The following is a 20,444-nucleotide window of genomic DNA, read 5'->3' as shown; positions in this document are numbered from 1 at the left end:
AGAAATCAAACCTTCATCACTTACTCAAAATTTCTTACTACTTTTTTTTTTTTCATTTAGATAATTCATGCCACTAAATTACAACACATCGACTTTTTCCTATTCATCTCAACAGCTAAAAAAGCCTAGTGTTTTTATTTAAATAATGCTCCCAAATATAGAGTAATAGAAATACTACAAGATTTTTATTTAAACTGTGTGTGTATACACATTCATTATAATTTTTTTATAGATATTTTGATATAAATTATAGTTTTGTACGTTTCATAAAACTAAAGAAATAGTCCCCACTTCTTGAAGTTATGTTCCAACTGTCACATCATTGACTTATCATCCGCTAACTTACGATCATTTAAAACTAACACAAGGTAACCCTTGCGCAGTTGTGATGTGGCCTTTAGATGAAGTCATGCTAATTATTATAATTAACACATTTTTTCTCGGAAAGACCTCTCAAACACTGGGATCACTGGAAAACAAGCGGTGATTAGGTTGGGACTTTCACTGCATAGGTCAATATTTTTGGAAGAAGTAATTCACAACACAATAATTGTTATACTACTAATTATAAACCTGTAAATTTGATCCTTCCCATGGTGCTAGACCAGTTGTTCATGACTTTCATTCTGCTCTCATCTCATCCTCTGAAGAAAATTCTCTGGTGTCCAGATCAAGTTGTACAGTGGGCACTAAGGTAAGTCAATGGTTTTTTTGTAGACCTAAAAACTTTTAAGTCAATCTTCTAAATATTTTCTAATTTAACCCATCCGATTGGTTCTCATTTCCCGGCACTTGTTTCTGATCTAACTATAAATGGTGAAGGCAAGGCAGTTCTTAAAATCACAGATTGACTTGAAGGTTTTTGATGGGTTGTTTCTGAACCTGATTTGGTTCTTCAAGTTCATATTGATGATGATGGTGATAGTGTTCCTGAGGTGGGTTTTCTCAGGAGATAAAAGAGAACCCTATTATCAATATTCCAAAGCCGAGGTTGGAGAAGACAGAAAGGTTGAAGATGAAGAGGAAGATGGGAAGATTGGTTCTGAAAGAGTGGATTTCGATGCTTGCTCATTCTGTGGGAAATTGTGCACCGAAACCAGAAGAACTTGCTCAAGTTGCAAAACTGCTCTGTACTGGCAAGTTTCATCTTTAAGCTTTTTCATCATAATTGATACCCTTTTTAGTTTAGATATAAGTTTACCTGGTTTATGTATGATGTAAATTTAGAAATATTCTCTATTTTTTCTGATTAGAGTAAGGATGATTCATTCTGGTGTGTTAAATTTATCAGCTCATGGGCATGCCAAGCGACTCATTGGACATTTTGGCATGAATATGAATGCAATGAGATTGAGATTGAGACGGAACCACAGCATGAAAGAACTGTCCATGGGGCTTCTCAGCCTGTGACTAAGCAGTCTGAAAATGTAATGTTAACTATCATATACAAGCTTATTCCATGTTCTTTTATATGAAAATCCATGTTTTAACTTGCTCATATGAGAGCTATAAATACAGAAAAATCTGTAGGAATATATGAATTTTGTCCAAATTCATACACAGAAAGAACTTCATATTTTACCCGTTATGTCATTGACGATGTGACATAGTAATAGAGCTATCTATAAAGGCCTGAAACTTTTTTTTTCCAGATAACTTCCAGTTTAGCGAGGTTTATAACTTAGGAGGCTTATTGTCAAATTTTTAAGAGTAAGAATGTTATCTGGGTATGATCTAGAATTGAATTATTGTTCTATGATTGAATATTTGTGCAGGGAAGTTCTTGCTCATCTGATGAAGATGATGAGCAGATAACAGATGAGAGAGAGGCAGAACATGTTGAAGCAAAAGAAGAGCAACTTAAGAATGAGCTCAAATCCAAGCTTAAAAATGATGGAAGTTCTGAGGTATGAATACTGAGGAAGAAACTTCATCCAAGAAAAAATTCAATGGCCAAATTATGAATTCAGCCTTTGATTTGATGCAGAAAGCTATTGAGGAACCCAATGAAATAGCAGAACAAGTGAGAAAACTCAAGGAAGAACTGGCAAAGATCAAGTAAAAGTGTCTTATATTATTATTCTTGATTTTTCGCTGTCCACGTGTTCATAAACTGTTGTTATGTTTAATCCCAACACTTTATTAGGAACAAATTCTCGTCTCATTAATGTTGCAAATGTAATTGAAACACTGATGTGGTTGATAGAAATCAACCTTCTCTTACCAAAACACCTAGGTGGACTCTGTGCATTACACGGAGCATGAAGAATGCTAGTTATAAATTTTGAACAGATTGGTTTTTGTTATTGACTCAAAATATTTGTTGATAATCAGAAATGAGAACGTGTCATTAAAATCCGAGCGTGACAACTGGAAACGCAGGCAAGGAATGCTAAAGAGAAATTAAACAACTTCATGAAAGAATCTGAACACCAGGTAATTGCAGTAGTCATGAGAACAAGAAGCTTACCTCATGTTAGTCCTTTGATAAATATAGAAATGCAGAAAAAACTACCAAGTACAAAACTTTAATTTTTAGGGACGTGAGAAGGGCTAATGTGACATTTTGCGTCGTTTACTACTTTTACCAGATCCTTATTCTGAAGCATAAAAAGGAATTAATATCAGAAGCTGAGAAGCAAGCTCGTGGCATGGTTGATAGTTTATCTGAGAAGCTCCGCTACTTGCAGGTTATGCTGCTTCCAAATTCTCTTGCATGTTATACGTGTTACACCCGTCTTTTAAAATCAATACACTTGACATTTTATCGACCCTACTATGATAAAAATGGATAAAATCGGCTAAAATACACTACTATAATAGAAACGAACTTATCAACAAAGGTCAACCATGGTTAAAAGAACACAATCCTCATACAAATGTCAGCAAAAACTAAGATGTTACTATAATACTGTCTGTCTTTAAACTCTGTGGATACCATATAGGTTGCAGAGGAGAAGAGGGTTGCAGAGATGAAAAGGCAGGAAGAATTTATACTCATGCTTAAGGTATATAATGCTTCCAACGAAAAATTGCACTAAAGCACTCAGTATTTTACTTTATTTTATTTAACTATAATTAGAGTTTTATGTTGACTAGATTAGCAAGAATTATAGTTTAGAATCAAAGGTGAAGGTGAAGCCTGTAAGTTTCTTTGATTAATATTGTACAGAATGAATATGCAAAGGCTGTGAGAGAGGTACAAGAAGAGAAGGAATATACGAGAAAGCTGAGAAAGGAGCGTGATCAGGCCACTCAATTAAGCATGAAACTGGCTGAAGAAACTGGCCAAAAGCTACTCACTGCACTTGATGCTGTTGCTGCAATTGAAACTAGATTTGCTTCTCCCTCTCCCTCTCCTTCTCCTTCTCCTCAGGTAATTTCAAACATACATATTAATTTTCTTTAGTGTCTGAATCTTCTTGTGGGACTCTCAAGTAGCTATACGGTCCAGTGAAGAGAAAATTAGAGTGAGTGGTGAGATTGAGACCTGTCTGGCATGTGAACCCTATTACTCTTTTCATCTTTCTCCAGCAGAATCATGTAGCTACTAGAAAAACTCATTGGATAATGTTTAAATCAAGTATTTGATCTGTATGGGATGCATAAACTGGCACAAGTTTGACTTTCTCAATGGGTGTGACATTTATCTTGTATACCATTTGAAGCTAGCTAAAGTGGTAAGGGTACAATACGATATGAATAAAGTTTTAGGTTTAAACTCTCCTAATGTAATGAAAAAGAGAATAACAAAGAAATCTTTGTGTTGAAGCTCGCGGATTGGTTTTGCTTCTGCATGAAAAGAAAAATAGTGATTGGTTTATGTACTTTGTTCTGCATTCAGATTTTTCTGCTTTCTAACTATTAATTTTATTTAGGTTTCTCGAACAAACACTATGGACAGAAACCCCATCTTCCTTAATGAGCAGGTAAGCTGAGTCGTAGAGGAAATTCAAAAGAATCTTTTTTTCCCCCCATTTTAGCATTCAAATATAAACTTGAATGATTAAGATTGTTGTTTATTATAGTAAACAAAATTACATGTAAGTAATGAGGCAAATTGAAATTAATCCTATTTATAGATAGATCATGCTTGATTAATTATCCGAGCTAACATAGAAGCATTTTGCAATGAAATACAGGCATGTGCAATATGCTTGACCAATGACAAGGACATGGCCTTCGGTTGTGGACACATGGTGAGACTAAATTTATAAAAAACACAGTAGTAGTACTTTCTGTTTTTCTTTTTCTGTCTTAAAAACATGAGCGGTTTGAAATTATAAGTAGGATTGAATCCACAACCTCCTACTTGCAATGAGTTAGGCTAGCACTTTGTGTTTAATTTCACTAATTTTAAAGAATTCGAATTTCTCTATGGGTTTGGTTTTAGTATTACATTTAACAGTTAATTGATAATGATACAGACTTGCAGAGACTGTGGATCAAGAATGGCCAAGTGCCCCATATGCAGGCAGAAGATCAAAAGCAGAGTGAAGTTATTTCATAGCTGATTTCTCTCAAAATCCTCATGCTCATCAATATATCAAGATCCAACATATATGATTTGCTTTATTAAAGTCACATATAGCGCAGCTTCCCTTCAACTTTGTCCAATACAAGGGGAGCCAAGTCACATGATTTATCATATTAGCCATCGTGTGATTTCTATCACAAGTCAGTAATAAATCTTATGTACAGCTTAAACTATTTGCTGCATTATGTAAATTTCCTCCCAGACAAGATTTTTTTTTTGTCTGAGAGGATAAATGTGTGTGTATATATTTAAAACTGGTCTCTTTTAAATTCCATTTACTTTTTTTCCCCCTTATATACTCATTAGGTTTTTTGCTACGTCTTTTGTTATTGGAGGTAATTCTATTCGAGACATTATCAAGCATCTCTCTCAGATCCTAATGAAAATTCAAATTTTAATTCATCACATTGTGAGAGATTAGCTCTTTTCACTAAGCTCAACTTTTTTTTTTGGGGCCAAACTAAACTCAACCCATTGGCTCCCTGTTAATTGATCGTTGTAACCTAAACACCCCCAATCTCAGTCTCTCACACGCTCTTTTTCTGACTGTCACGCGCTCTGTCTTTCGGTCCATATGATAGCGGGCTGGATTTGATGGGCCTATTGGGCCGGCAGTGGGTCGATTGTTTTCCCATATGTCCATCACTTTTAGTAGATCGGATTGTTGGATAATTTAATTGATAATCATAATTATTACCATTCGTCAATTCAATTTTCAACTTTTGAAATCTTAATTTCAACATTTATTATGAAAAAAATAGTTTTAAAATCATTCACAGAAAACTTCCTTGAACTTTACTTATTATACTTTTGACGTTGGATTTAATGCTTCACTAAAAATCATAATTATTCATCTCACATGAAATTAAACCTAAAACTTCATCACGAATTGCTGTGATGTCATTATCAATCAATTATTACTATATTAAGTGTTTAGATTAAATTAAAAATTATTTTTATCACACCCCTGTGCATATATATATGTGTATGTCAAACAATATATGTAGGCTACCATTGGTAGCATATCCAACTCATTTTAATTTTAAAAATCTGAATCAAACTGCCCATTTTCCTACATTCATATATTTCTATATAATCAAAATCCTAGTGTCAATAATTCCTTGTTTTTTGTTTTCTAAATCTCTCTAACCAACTGATACTTTTGACGATGCAACACAAATAATGGACCAGATATGGTTCTTTTTGTAATTACCAATTTAGGAAAACACTTCAAGGGGTTCCATATACAGGATTCCATGTTCAAAGGAAGCAGGTAGCTAGATGTAAGGCGCTTGCTCATTCCTTCTCTATCACTTTTTCTGTGTCTAAAGGAAAGAATCGTCGCCCACTATAAACTAAAACTAACAGAAAAATGGTCCAAGTTGCCGGCGTGACAATGATATTATATAAATACATCTGTATATATAAAGAGGACACTACTCACAGTCATAATAATTAATAATTAAAAAAGAAGAAGAAGAAAAAGAAAAGCTTGGGAAACACATGCAACAGTACTTATCATCAGTGACACTTGCGTTGTGGAATTCTGCGCAGTGATTCATATATATCAGATTCAGAAGAAGAAACCCACATGACGAAAGCTACTGTTCATTTCTGCAATTTGCTTAAAAGCAGAATAAATATTTTGTCTTTTGTGCACAAACTAATATGCCAATTTACAACACTTATCCATAGATATTGCCAACTTTTCCGAATCTGATGATACTCTTCATATATACATATATCTTCTCTATCTCACTCTTCTGTACAAAAAAACTTAACTATCCGATCCCTTCACCGACTCTTTTTATTTTCTTTTATGTTTTTACTCTCTATGTGTGCTCATATATATATGTGTGTGTGCGTGCTTTAATTTCATGGTACATTATTTGCGAAGGCTTCATTAATTATTCCACAACTAAGATCGTGTGGAAGGTTGCATGGCTTTAGAAACCATTCATCTAATAACACCTTCTTATAACGTGATTCTCTTTCTCTTTCTCGGTCTCTGTGTGTGTGTGTGTGGGTTCAAAAAGATGAAAAGAATAAGAGCCATGTGAATGACAAAATATGATGAGAAATGCATATAAAGTATAACACCAGAATCACACACACAGATATGATAATATATATACCTATAAGTGTTGCCAAGAAGCGATCGATCCCTTTTTTCAATCAATAATTGAAGTTTGATTCTTTTGGCGAGCATATATATATATATAATGAGATAAAGAAGTGTATATTAAGTGGATCATATGATGATATATGAGTTAATCTGGTTTGATATAATGTCTGTTTAATTTTATCAACTTATAATTAATTGGATCTAATTAACTTGTTGTATAAGCAAATTTCTAATATAAAAAGAAAACCTAGCTAGTATAACAGTTAAATCACTGTGAAACCGAAAAAGAAAAAGAACCAGACATAGCCGTAAGGATTAATGTGGTGGCTAGCTAAACCTAGAATATATAGCGATGCTGCTTTTTGTAGCAGCTAGCAGCAATTTGGTGTTTGTACTGTTTCATCGAAGATGAAGATAATAAATGGATGAGTTTGGAATCTCTTTATGCAAAATCAAAAGCTGTTTCCTCCAAATTTCTTTCACACATAAGGTTAAGCAAATAGCTCTAAGACTAAGGGGAATGGAGAATTGTAAAAGACGGTTTGTTAAAGTTAACTATATTATATTATATATTGTATTTGCGTTACATATATATATTTCTATAAACACACACACACACACACAAAGTCATTCGGCAAAAGATTGAAGCTCCTTTCTCTAACCATCTTTAGTGTGTCAGCATAATTGAATTTATACAACTCAATCCGCGTCACATTTGAGGTGTAAAAACCAAAAGCTACCTAAGAAACACATAAAGGGCAGTAACTTAACCAGAATGTGGAATATAATTCTTCGCCGTTTTACTTCAAAGCTAATACTTACATAATATATGCTTCAAAAGTATATTTGACCTCCAATGCTTTTGCCGCCACACCAAAAACCCTAATTAAAGCTGTGCTTTTATCATGTAAGTATAAAAATTAACACTAGTAATAAGTATAAGTACATACAGTATTAGGCATTCCCTCAATCATTAAAAAATAACTACATTAGTATTATTGTCGAATTTTAGTCTTATTTGAAATAAATCTTGAAAAACTACATATATGTTGAATTAAAAATTCCACTGGGGGTTGAAAGACTCCGATTAATGTGTGTACATATATCTTATGCCAAAAATTTGAAGACCAAGATAATTTTTTCCTATTTATTAGGTCTTATAGTTAGCAATGAAAGAGTATTAAAAATCAGATCCTTTACTAATTCTTTTACATTAAAAGGTAGAGAATTTTCACTTGCTTAATTATATTATCAGTGACGAGCGTTAGTGAACTTGCCGTTTTTGTGTGTGATTGCGCGAGAGAAAAGTGAGAGAGAGGGAAGAGGGAAGAGGAGAATGGGGCAGTCAAAGATTTTGGTAGTAATGATTAAAGAGACGAGTATGTCTTTACCCAAATGAAAATGATATTTTAAGGAAAGGGCATTGGAGAAGGAACAAAGGAAACAGTAAAGAAAAAGTGTGTTTGGATGGCAGGAAAAAAAATTAAAGGAGGCAAGAAAATATTAAAGATAAAGAAGACAGTGACAGTTTGACAGGTAGATTTGCTCAGATGCTGTTGGGCCCCTACCTTAAGCCCCCCATCTTATGCTTCATAAAGGGCTCTTTCCCCTTCTTCCTCTGAAAATTAAAGACCAACCGCCCATTACAAATTACACTTAATTATATATCTCAGGGACCCCACCCAACTCATCTCTCTACATTCTATATACTTGATCCCTTTTTTAATTAATTTTATCTGTATGATTTCAATATAGTTTGTTTTACAAAACATTTCATGTTTATATAATTTTCTCTTATAATCTCATGAGAGAGGAACTTATACATGATCTTATTGTTTGTTGGTCTACAATTTTTTATTTTATGAGTATAGATACCATATCTTGAGGAAAAGAGTTCTTGATCACTGAAAATTGTATTAGTTCCAGTTCTAAATATAAGAAATAGATAAAGGCTTAGAGATGCGTAAGTTCTATAATAATTACATAAACGCATCGCAATTAGTGATGAACCCATAGTTAGAATGCTCATGACATTGAACACAATTCTTTTATCGCTTTTTGTTAAAATAGGACTTAGATGGATATACAAATTTAAATGTTTCAATTCAAACCTGTATTTGGTAAGAATTTCTTGATGTTAGAGCTAGACATTGTTTAAATCCAATAAGTTAATCTTGTCGTACTTTTTCTGGTCTATGTTTCTAAATGGTCTTGATCAAAGTTTTAATACTATTACTTTAATTAGACATGATCATGATGGCTTCGATTTCTGCTAGTCCAAGTGTATATATCTTCTATTAAATTAAAATACAGCACTGCGTATGCCAACGCGTAATAGAAAAAGGCAAAGCAAAGCCAGATTCAGTATTACACTACATTTTTTTAATCGTATGTGTTATACTTAAAGCATGAAGCGATATGCATTAATAATTGTTAAATAAGTGTATGTTCGGGAAGGAATATTGCGATTAATTATATTTGCAGCTTTAATTGGATCATAGTTAATTAATCAGCAAATTCTGCAACATGTCACATTACTAGTAACATGTTTCTACGCGCTTTACTCTGTCACTTTCCTTTTTTACCTTGCTGTATTATCTTAGTTTATGATACTAGATCTGCTTTATACTTAGATTCATGATTAAGTTCAGAGCCAGTTGATCTTGGAGTGAGGTCCATGCATATTCATGTGCTTGCATGGAACATGATTTATGAGCTTTATGAGCTTGCAACGTTTCTTTGAACATGTAACAAAAGGGTCGAGATTAATTTTCTGGATACTGTTGGTGGTTTAATGCTTAATTAGCGAACTTGTTAATTAGAGTCCAAGTCTTGTTTGATGGGCATTATTTCCTAAGGAGATCATATCTTGAAACACCTAAACACTATTTATAGTTGGATACCACCGAAAGCCTGGATCAAGTAGTAAAAAGGTTGTTCCAATTTAACTAGAGGTCTCAAGTTTAAACTTACAGGTAGTAGAGCTTCCACCTGAAAGGGTCCTCTTCAATCGAATTTGAATTAGTCCGGTCGTGTGTGGAGTTCGATACCCGTGAACAAAATGGTTCATTCATTCATTAATCATGGATAATAATTGTCATCTTCATTTGGGAAAACTATTGGAAAAATGCCCAGGTAGGCTAATATACATATATATATATATATATATATAATCCAAAGCAAATTTTAAAAAACTAGAGCAAAAAGCAGTTCAAATTAACTAATACTAGCTAGATCTCATTGATCCTAGGTAACCTCAATAAGGGGGAAAAAATCAACCTCGCATGCCGATGTTACTGAACGTAAGGGATTCTGTGCCTTCTGCTACTTTTGCATGAGATGCAAAGAATATAATGATGGTATTCTAAAACAGCAAATGCTTTGTAGATCGACGTCCAGATATATCAAATATAATAGTACATGTACGTCAAATATATTACGTCCAAGATACCCATATAAGATAGTAATAGTAATGATTAAGGAATACTGCAGAGAGTAGTGTAATTTTCTATACAGCCATGATTATTTAATACAGAAACAGGCATAGTATTGCGTGTTGTAGAGTATGGACGGTCCGTCAAGGCCCACACAGCCTTTTAAGAAGGCCTTTGATTTTTGTTATTTTGTGAGCAGACAAAAGCAGAGAAGCTTCTTATCCTCTCTCTGGGTTTTCACACATGCAAGTACCATCTTACTTGCTCTTAGATTCTCTTCTAAAGACCCTACGACGGTCCCTTTATTTTACATTCTTGTCCCTCAGTTCCCATCGTAATTGCTCAGTCCGCCAGATATCAGTACGCTTTTAACGTACAAATTTAAGTAATATGCTTGGATTTCAAGGGTAGTTTCATAAGACTTCTGGCTCAATAGTGGCCTATTTAGTTCTGTGTCGTACATTCTAGTTTAGCTCACATCTTCTGCCACTCATTTCCCAAATTCCATTCTCTCTCTACCCATCTCTCTCTACAGTTAGAATGGCACCGATGAGTCTCCCACCCGGGTTTAGGTTCCACCCAACGGATGAAGAACTCGTTGCTTACTACTTGGAAAGAAAAATCACAGGCCGTTCTATAGAGCTTGAAATTATCCCTGAAGTTGATCTTTACAAATGCGAACCATGGGATTTGCCAGGTACATCTATCTTTTATATAGTCGTTCTTTCTATAAATAAGACATTTCTTCGATAATGGCCTCGATTAGTACCGACCAAAGGAGTTTTATATATAGGAGTTTCTCAACATGTATAATGGTTCTTAACTTGGAGTTTGTTTGTTAACTGTTTAAAACTGATAAAAATTTAAACAGATAAGTCGTTCTTGCCAAGTAAGGATATGGAATGGTACTTCTACAGTCCGAGGGATAGAAAGTATCCAAATGGGTCAAGAACAAACCGAGCAACAAGAGCTGGATACTGGAAAGCCACAGGCAAAGATAGGGCAGTTCATTCTCAGAAACGCCAAGTAGGGATGAAGAAGACATTGGTTTATTACAGAGGAAGAGCACCACATGGTATCAGAACCAGCTGGGTCATGCACGAATATCGTCTCACTGATTCACTTCCTCCTTCTACTTCTTCCTTCTCCTTGAAGGTCTTTTCGTCAAACATTTTCTTTTCTACTCTTTCTTTCTCCTCCTCCTTCTTCCTTCTTCAATTACATAGCATATATATGTGTGGTGTCTAACTGCAAATTAATTTGTAAGTATGCTAACATACATTTTAACTTTTGAAGCATCATGGTTAATGAATTATAAAAATCTAGTGAGTTTTTTCACAACTGAAACCAAACTAGGGTTTTTGAAAAATAATTAAGGGAGTTGATATATAACAAGCCTTACAATGTATGAATATTATATTTGGTTGTTCCGCATCTAGGAGCACAGTAAGCTAGGAATTGGATTTGTTTTTTTCCTGTGCAAGTCTAGGGATAATAATTAGATAATGACTGAATCGATGGTAGAAGAAACCCTAAAAAGCCACAAAAGTTAATCACGATCTAAAGACCGGACAAGACAAGATCCTGAAGTTCGGTGTTGCTTTAGTCTTTGTTAAGTTGGTCTTTAGCTCGCAGAAGATTTTATGAGCACTTTAAGATATTGATCTGTGACCCCTCATGAATATGGAACCTGAATATATGTAGAGCATATAGCAAACTCCTATATATCAAAGTTTTGAATCTTGTTCTACAAGGATGCACATGCCACTACTGATATTCTTACAATGATCTTTTTCTTTATGATTTGCAAACTTTATTTTTCTTTTCTCTTTACAAAGAATATATATTTAGGTTACGATCAAACATGATGATGAAGAGTGTTCTTACTGTTGCATCCCTTTTCTTTTGATTTTCCCATTCTCTCTTTCTTAACTTGCTTTTTTCATATTACTCTTTTCTCTCCCGGATTCATCACGTTCATGAACAAAAACATCACCAAAAGTTTACGCTATAGAGATACAGTTTTTACCTAAAGCTTAAGTGGCTGATTAAAGGCAAAACCATGGTTTTACTCAAACAAAAGCTTATGATATTGGTGTTAGTGAAGTCACATGAATATATAATTTTATTTACGATCTCTGACACATCATGGGATGTACATCACAGGATTCTTATTCATTGTGTCGTGTCTTCAAGAAGACGATCGAAATCCCAAAACCAAAAGAAGATCGGGAGGAAGAGGAAACAGAAATTACTGCTAATAAGAACAAGGGATCAAAGTCTGACATGTGGGTCGCAGATGAACAAGGATTAAGGGAGGATTCAAGTGGCTTCGAGGTTTCTAGAGAAATGGAAATTCCAGATGAGAAAACTATGGTCAATAAAAATAATAATCACGATGGTGGCAATTCCAACAGTAAATTTCCTTGTGATAATGCTTCGTCTTCGGATCTCACTCAAGGGACCCCCACTGATCAAACTGGCTTAGCAGATAATGATTTTCAAGCCCAAATTGCTTCTGATGAAGCAAATAGTGCAGCAAATCGGTATTCCCTTGGAATTGATTATTCATCAAATCTATTTCAGGTATCTATTTATGATTGAAATTTCTCTTTAATCTGTTCACATAGATGTCCAGCATTTGATCTTGTTATCATGGTCGCTATATATATATATATATATATATATATATATAGGTAGCATGATCCTTCATATGTGTGCTGGGAACAAAAATGCATGCCGGGCTATATGTAGCAAGATTATCATATGATGAGTTCTTAATTAAGTATATTGGAACTTAGAATAATTAATATATATCGTCGAGCTTGAAAGATAGATAAGATAAAAGAAAGAGGAGTTGGACAAAGTGAAACCCATCTACGTCTCATTCTTCATTCTATTTTTCTTACTGGACGTCTTGTCATACTGTGAGCTGTCCCTTTTTCTAATAACTCATATTAATTATAAATTAATTTATAAAAATACGTAAATAAATTTATTATCATGATGAGCATTATTATGATGATTTACTTACAGTATATTTGACTTTTTCTTTTTCCCCTTTCATGCCATTTATGCCCATGATTACTCTCTCTACCTATCCTGCATTTCCAACTATGTTTTTGCTTTACATTTCTGCTTTGTTACTTTGAAACGTCCCTTTCACACCTCAATTAATGCATAATAAATGCGTAAAACATACAGATCTTTAGCCCAAACAAAAATTTAGAATAGATTGATTTATTTTATACTTATGTATACATAGTGGCCCACATTACATGTCTTTGAGCTCTCTTTTGATCTTAAAGTAACAAAAGTTGCGAGTATGATGAAGTTCCTATCTTTTCGTAAAGCTTCCTTCTCAAAAATTCACTTGGACTGATATATACTCCAATATGATTGGCTTTCCCCTTCTTCACCATCTCCCATAACTTCTTTTCTTTTTGACTGACTCAAAATTAAGCGTTTTCCAAAGTGAATACATCTTTTTCTTCCCCTTACCCATTTAATAAGTTCATGATCATCAAATTGATACGTTGATTTCTAAAACTAAAGCATTTACGGCATTTCAAACTTAGTAGACTCATCTTTATCTTTAGTCACATTCTTTTTTATATCAGTGGCTGCTAGGTCTTTGGCCTATTTTAGCAAAAGCTATTCATTTATTATCAACAATTCTTCTTCTCTTAAATCATGAGATATGAAGTGAGCCACTTCTTTTCTCTCTCTCGATTAACGTTCAGTGACTAGCTAGCTTGCTAGCTTTACACAACATTCAAAATTCTTTATGAGCTACTTTTATTTTAGTTTTTACATAGAATAGCACTATCTATGCATCTGATTGGGGACTTCGTTTTCCTCAACTTCCCACTTTTTTAAGTCTTAAGTATAAACACCTTTTGCACCCCACTTAACCTAAATCTAAGTGGCTCTTTAGTTCAAATCATTGACCATGCATGCTTTCAGTGAAATCATTCTCTAGGTCATATACTTCTTCCTTCTCTTCGTTGAACCCCAAGAATGTGTGTGTGTGTCACTGGTACTCTTAGGAGTAATAATCTTGAAAGATCATAATAAAAGTTTAAATCTGAGTAAGAATAACCAGGATTAATTACACTATATCAGGATTAGTAATTAAGTACTTGAGCAGTTCTGAGATCACTTCATGTTGTTGCAGGAAATGGAGCTACAAATGTATGCTGGCATGCACTATCAACTTTCATATCCGCCACTGGAGCTTGAAGATTTCCCTCAGACAAGTTTCGTAGAGACCACGACGGAGACGAAGCCGTTAATGAAGCCAGAACAAATGATGATGAATGACTGCAATATGGTATATGATCACAAGTACAAGAGCTGTGGTACAATGAGTGGGACTCTAGAAGAGATCATCTCCTTGTGTTCTTCTCATCAAGACAATAAGTCTTTGCCTCTTTCTATGTTAGATTGATATTATAATACGTACGTACTAACCCTAGCTATATATGATGCATACTCAAAAGTACAGCACCCAAAAAAAAAAAAATTCATTTACACAAAGGTATACTTGTGTTGGCTCAAATCACAACACAAAGTGATCTTGGATTTGTTATTAGTTTTGTCAAGTCCAAGAAGGGCGCCATATATATATATAAATATATATTTATAATGTACTAAATAGGAGTATGTTGAGTCAAGGGGGCTCGCATGCATATGTTTTTTTTTCCTCACTTTATATTTCTTTCATTTCTTTTTTTTTTAATTTTCTTTTTGTTTTCTATTTTGGGGGTGGGGTTTTTGATATTTCTATTTATTTATTTATTTTGTTTTTTTTCCCATATAGCCTTACATAATGTTACTCATGTATCTGATCTTTTTCCTGATCTGCTTCTGAATGAAAATGGATTAGCAAAGTTTATTGTGCTATATATGGTTAATCTTCATTTTTGCCTTTAAGCTATTTTTGTGAGGAGTACTGATTATTCTAAACTACTCGTTGGAACAATATTTCCCTTTTTAAGAGTCAAAATCACAGGCTGCCTATGTGCTTATGGACCAACAGGGTAACAGAGTACACTAAGTTGATTGTTAATTAAGTGAGAAGACCCTACAAGTTTTGATTGACATGTGGCACACTTGATGGGAAAAATTTTTGAGTTAAGGAACATTATTTTTGCCTGTAAAATATTTATGGAGAAGCAACTAGCATCTTAAATTTAATAATATCGAGTAAATGGTATCTTACTTTTTATTGAAATATATATATATGGATATGTTTAGGATATTATATGACGTGCCAATGAGGTATTCACATTAATTAGAAAAAAAAGTCCGTCAATTAGGATCAATTAACACAGTACTATTACATATCATATACGTCTACACTATCACATGTTATACAGGTATTTGTTAGAAATTAATAAATGTTTATATTCAGTCCTATTGTTGGTTAATATAGCTTAGGGACAAATATGTTAATTAATTCAATATATATCTATATATATTTGCATATTATAAAACTAACACCGCCATCTTTATCCAAAAAAAAAAAAGGAAAAAAATTAACACTGCTATTCATAATTATAAATCATAATAATAATGTAACTTATCATAATCTCCATATAAAGCATGGATTCAAACATCGGTTGATTAATATCACATCATATGTACAGAAAAAAATAAGATAACAAATTATTTACTGTCTAAAAGTAAGATTACCTCGCATTGAGATTGAGAATAAGCCATTGCATTTGCTGGTTAAAAAAAAAAAAAAAAAACCTTGCATTCGGCTTCGGCGTTCTTCGCGGAAGAATTGCGCGCTGTTCGATTCTTCATCGTGACCATTAACGCAATCAACGTGCAGCGTAAAGCCACGTCTCCCACAGACGAAAACGCGATGGCGTTAAGGATGCCTGAAAGTTTTCTCAAGGTATACGAGATCCTGGCCGTCCGGTTGACGAAAATCCAGCCGTCTATTGTTCATGATGGAAGGCCCGACGTTTGACAGCCACGTGGGATGGAACCTAGGCCCATAAAAAATGGGTCATAGAAAGCCCAAGATCCTAACACAGGTATATATAGTTGGCCCAAGATTGCATTGACGCGAATTTTACACCATATTGGGCCTACGTCGCATCATATGCTGATGCAGCAAGCCCATTGGAAGACCATACTAACCGTAGAGCCATGAATAAAAAAAATACACCAAAAACAAAAAAAGATGGATACCGATAAGGGGAGCCCATTCAAAGGCCACACTAGCCATAGAGCGTAGAACCATGGATAAAAAAGAAATTGGATAGTAATGGAAGTTAAAAATAGTAAAAGAGGCTAGTCTCTTACAACATCACAAGCCAATGAAAGAAGTGTGCACATTATTTTAGTACCTGACAATACCTCGAACAGGATTACATCCGGTAAAAAAATAGTTGTGCTTAAGGAAAAAAAAACATGGATAATTTATTTTAGCGTGAGATGACCTCTAGTCACAACCCACAAATAGATAATTTATTCCGAAAAATTGTATAACTTCGAAGTATATTTCAAAACCTTTTTTCATTTATCTATCTTTATATAAAGGGAAAATCCTAAAAAAAATACTTCTGAAATTTTAAAATCTCAAATCAGGAATAATTATAGAAATTTATTGTTAATTGTTTTTCAAATCTTATCAATTATTATTAAAATGTAGTAAATAAGATTGATTTAAAAGTTAAAAATTTAAAAATATTTTTTGGGGCAACAACTACATTTGCATGGAGTTTTATAAGAATGTATGAACGTATGTACTTTAAAACGAAGACACGTGGTTGTACAAGAATATATGTGTAGTCTAAAAAGTAAACTCAGTAATTACCGCTTATATATATATATATATATATATATATATATATATATGACAGGCAGAAGTATTTTTCTTGCAAGCAATTTTTCTTGCCATCAATGTTAGTCTCTTACGTACGTGCATTAATTACCGCTTATATATATATATATATATATCTATATTATACACGCTCCTTCCTATCTTTAATGTAAAAAATATACTTAATTAATTTAGATAGATTAAGAAAATCCAATAGATTAATAAATTATAACACTAAAATACTCCTGTATAATATTAAATTAAATGTATCATTTTATAAGTTAGATAAATTAGTCTTTAAAAAATAATAAATAGAAAGATAAAATGAATCAATATATTATATTTAGGAGCAAATTCTGCCCTCAACTACCAATCAGGCAGTATATTACACCATATATCCAATCAACTCAACCAATTAATTTTCTATTCGGGACCGATATGCCAAGTTATATTATATGCATGTATTTCAAGCCTTATATAAATTGGAAGGTCCTCTGAGTTAAAGAAAAGGGGGAAGATTCGCGCAAATTAAAAAAAAAAATGCATAGTGTAATTTACAAATGTTACATGTGAAATGACAATAATTAACTGAAGAATATTTCGTCTAAAGTATTTTGTATAGAGTACCTGTTATGTGATACACAAATATTTCTCCCAATTAAGTTGACAGATAAGAGAAATTTAGTTACAATGACGAAATATAAACAAAATTAAAAGGAATGTCAAAGAGGGGTGCATGATCTAAAAGTTCCATGCAAGATCATCCATGGAGGAGAGGACGTCATAAGACATATATTCAGAGTTAAGTACACCTTCCAACAACCCAAAATCAAAGTTATTGCTTGACCCTTCCAAACAGTTACTATTATTATTATTAAAATGGTCCTCCTCTCTGACTTGGTCTATATTATTAGTACTGCTCTTCTCCTTCTCTTGTTCCAACTGTGCTTCAGTAATATCTCCTTGCATTAATGTCTGAGCTGATCTCAAGATCTGGTCAGTTTCAGCAATATCATCCCGAGAAACCCACAATGATGATGATGATGATGATCTGTGGTCAATATTCTCAGAAAACCCAACAAGGGAAGATAATGAGCAATCATTATAGTTGTTGTTCTTGATGCAGGCAGAAGAGGACGAAGAAAAGTTGGGCGCAGGAATATTCCCATTAATAATGGATGATTCAAAGGGGAAATTATGAGGTTCATGGACAACATTATCACTGTTAGAGACATTATGATTATTAGTGCTGGTCGAATTGGGTCGTTGGTATTGGATGGAGAAGACGGTGGAGGTACAAGGTTGTTGAAGATTCATGTTTTCAGGTTCATGAACCAGTTTGAAAGTGGAATCATTGTTATGATCATTGTTAGTGGCAGAAGAGGAAGAAACAGAAAGAGAGGGTCGTCTGTGAGAAGAGAGGAGATTGTGAGTCTGAGGGTCAAAGCCCTGAGAAATGAGTTTCTTCTTAATGCATGAGTTCCAGAAATTCTTCACCTCGTTGTCTGTTCTTCCCGGTAGATGCTTAGCTATCTGAGCCCATCTACAACCACAACACAAAATAAATCCTTAATTCACATCAATGTGTGTGTGTGTGTGTGTGTGTTTTGTGTGTTTGTCTTGTAATTTCCTGGGCGGAATTTAATTTCCAGTGCTTCTAGAATGTGAGTCGGATATCAGGAATAATAGAATAGCGGGTGTCCCGGGTAATCCTTTTTAATTCAGATTTATGGAAAGTCAAACATATAGTATGAGGGGGGAAAACAAGTAAGCTAAGAGAAATCACTACGGAAGATTTTCTTTTAAAATTTTAATAATGCGTACTCCGCTTTCATATTGTTCCTTAATTTCAAATAAATTATTATGTATTTGAAACATTCAATATAAGAGTCAGCTGAGGTTTCTGCTTTTGTCCTACATTAACGTCATTTTTTTGTCTCCACATTTATTATTATTTTCCCCAAAACTACTCATTGATTGAAATGAAGGCTATATTAGGAAAACTAACACATTTTTTTAAATAAACAACTGAATTTTTTTTTTTCAATTTATGTGAATATTAGTTATTTAGATCCGAGGAAGTAATCCCCCAAATTTAAGTACAGTGAACAGTTTTGCGATGCATTGACTGTAGCTCAGCTCAAAATTTGACATTTCTAATTGCATCAACTGGTATATGAGAACAATATTAGTATAACAAGGATCTCCAGCAACATGCAAAGATGTAACTATATATATAAGACTAACAGAGAAATATTAAATCCTTTTGAAGTGGTCGAGAGAAGCAAATAATTGCATTATATTTGCATTGCGATCGATGGATGGCAACTGGGTATTAGGTAGAGTGTAAATTAACAATGTGAAAGATGCGAAATGAATTGAGTTTGAGTTACCTGTTTCCGAGAATTCGATGAACGTCGAGAATGGTTTGTTCTTCATCGGCAGTGAAGGAACCTCTCTTGAGATCAGGTCTCAGATAGTTTATCCATCTCAGTCTGCAACTTTTCCCACATCTCTGCAACCCTACACAATGATTCATATATGTATATATATTCATCAATGATCATATTCTATTATTCTTCCATTAATTTGAGAGAGAGAGAGAGAGAGATTATGGTGTACGTGCCTGCAAGTTTAGGAACAGAACTCCAACTTTTATGGCCATGAGTGGTAATGAATTTGACGAGCTTGTCATCTTCTTCAGGAGACCACAGACCTCTTTTGATCTTCTGTTTGCTGCAGCAACGATGGCCCATCGATCTCACTCTCTTCTTCTTCGATCACTCTCTACCAATTACTGCTCTTGGACAATGCAATATGACCTTACCACCTCAGCGTTTATATATATAACACCACACACCTTTCTTTATTTTAATATTTTATCATTAATAATAACAATATCAACCCCATGCATTATTCTAGTCTTGACATTTCCTGGGACTATCCAATACAAGTGTGGACGATTTCTTATGTTATTGAAAAATTGAATATAACTTCTCAAACAAGATTTTATTATATACATCATTCCTTTTTATTATGATAATTTTTCAAATCTTGTGGTTAAAAAAAAATCATAAGCTGGGTCTGTTTAGAATGCAATATATGTATGTGAATCTAGATTAATTTTTCACAAGATCTGTATCAAAAGACAAAAGAAAAGAAAACACACAAAGGTTGATATTTTCTGTTCAGTTCATTATTGATAATTGCTAGAGCGAACTTTTTTAAGGTAAATATTGTTTAATATGAGGGTAAGTATTAACTTAATGTAACTGATTCAACAAAAAAAAACAATAGTAGAACATATCAAGCTCAAATTATAACAAACAAAAAAAAAGATCAAGATTGATCTACAATAAGCCAAGGATCAAGATTATAATATACCGATCCAAGAAACAAATAATGAAAAGAGTAAACAAAAAAGAAAGGTAAAAGAAAAGAAAAGAAAAGAAAGAATCAAATGGTCCCATTAATGTTATCATGAAATGAGAAATGAGCTGGAAATAG

General features: G+C 33.5%; 3 protein-coding genes across 3 annotated transcripts; 2 read left to right on the top strand and 1 right to left on the bottom strand.

The window, feature by feature from the left end:
• The first annotated feature begins 2,340 nt into the window (after positions 1-2,340).
• Positions 2,341-4,820, top strand: LOC114754972 (E3 ubiquitin-protein ligase RGLG4). Its single transcript, XM_028943836.1, has 7 exons — positions 2,341-2,436; positions 2,592-2,690; positions 2,946-3,008; positions 3,173-3,376; positions 3,879-3,929; positions 4,143-4,199; positions 4,428-4,820. Exons 1-7 carry the CDS (start codon positions 2,416-2,418, stop codon positions 4,512-4,514), a joined length of 582 nt encoding a protein of 193 aa, XP_028799669.1. The 5' UTR covers positions 2,341-2,415; the 3' UTR covers positions 4,515-4,820.
• A 5,816-nt stretch (positions 4,821-10,636) lies between these two features.
• On the top strand, positions 10,637-14,631 carry LOC114755060 (NAC domain-containing protein 86-like). The gene is made up of 4 exons (XM_028943924.1): positions 10,637-10,793; positions 10,968-11,251; positions 12,263-12,682; positions 14,274-14,631. The coding sequence occupies exons 1-4, from the start codon at positions 10,637-10,639 to the stop codon at positions 14,544-14,546; spliced, it is 1,134 nt and encodes a 377-aa protein (XP_028799757.1). The 3' UTR covers positions 14,547-14,631.
• A 2,859-nt stretch (positions 14,632-17,490) lies between these two features.
• LOC114755013 (myb-related protein 308-like) lies at positions 17,491-19,734 on the bottom strand. The gene is made up of 3 exons (XM_028943883.1): positions 19,564-19,734; positions 19,331-19,460; positions 17,491-18,480 (listed from the first exon to the last, which is right to left on the bottom strand). The coding sequence occupies exons 1-3, from the start codon at positions 19,691-19,693 to the stop codon at positions 17,679-17,681; spliced, it is 1,062 nt and encodes a 353-aa protein (XP_028799716.1). The 5' UTR covers positions 19,694-19,734; the 3' UTR covers positions 17,491-17,678.
• Between the last annotated feature and the right edge of the window lie 710 nt (positions 19,735-20,444).

The sequence above is a fragment of the Neltuma alba genome, unplaced genomic scaffold, assembly GCF_004799145.2.
Source record: "Neltuma alba isolate B1F8T4 unplaced genomic scaffold, ASM479914v2 tig00010229_pilon, whole genome shotgun sequence".
NCBI lineage: Eukaryota > Viridiplantae > Streptophyta > Magnoliopsida > Fabales > Fabaceae > Neltuma > Neltuma alba.
This window is presented reverse-complemented; position numbering and strand designations above follow the sequence as displayed.

Coding starts and splice junctions, on each gene's coding strand:
- LOC114754972 (XM_028943836.1), top strand. CDS start 2,416: ATGAAAGAATCTGAACACCAG. Junction 2,437..2,591: donor TGAAAGAATCTGAACACCAG/GTAATTGCAGTA, acceptor TACTTTTACCAG/ATCCTTATTCTGAAGCATAA. Junction 2,691..2,945: donor AGAAGCTCCGCTACTTGCAG/GTTATGCTGCTT, acceptor GATACCATATAG/GTTGCAGAGGAGAAGAGGGT.
- LOC114755060 (XM_028943924.1), top strand. CDS start 10,637: ATGGCACCGATGAGTCTCCCACCCGGGTTTAGGTTCCACCCAACGGAT. Junction 10,794..10,967: donor CGAACCATGGGATTTGCCAG/GTACATCTATCT, acceptor AAATTTAAACAG/ATAAGTCGTTCTTGCCAAGT. Junction 12,683..14,273: donor ATTCATCAAATCTATTTCAG/GTATCTATTTAT, acceptor ATGTTGTTGCAG/GAAATGGAGCTACAAATGTA.
- LOC114755013 (XM_028943883.1), bottom strand. CDS start 19,693: ATGGGCCATCGTTGCTGCAGCAAACAGAAGATCAAAAGAGGTCTGTGG. Junction 19,461..19,563: donor TTCTGTTCCTAAACTTGCAG/GCACGTACACCA, acceptor ATCATTGTGTAG/GGTTGCAGAGATGTGGGAAA. Junction 18,481..19,330: donor CATCGAATTCTCGGAAACAG/GTAACTCAAACT, acceptor TTGTGGTTGTAG/ATGGGCTCAGATAGCTAAGC.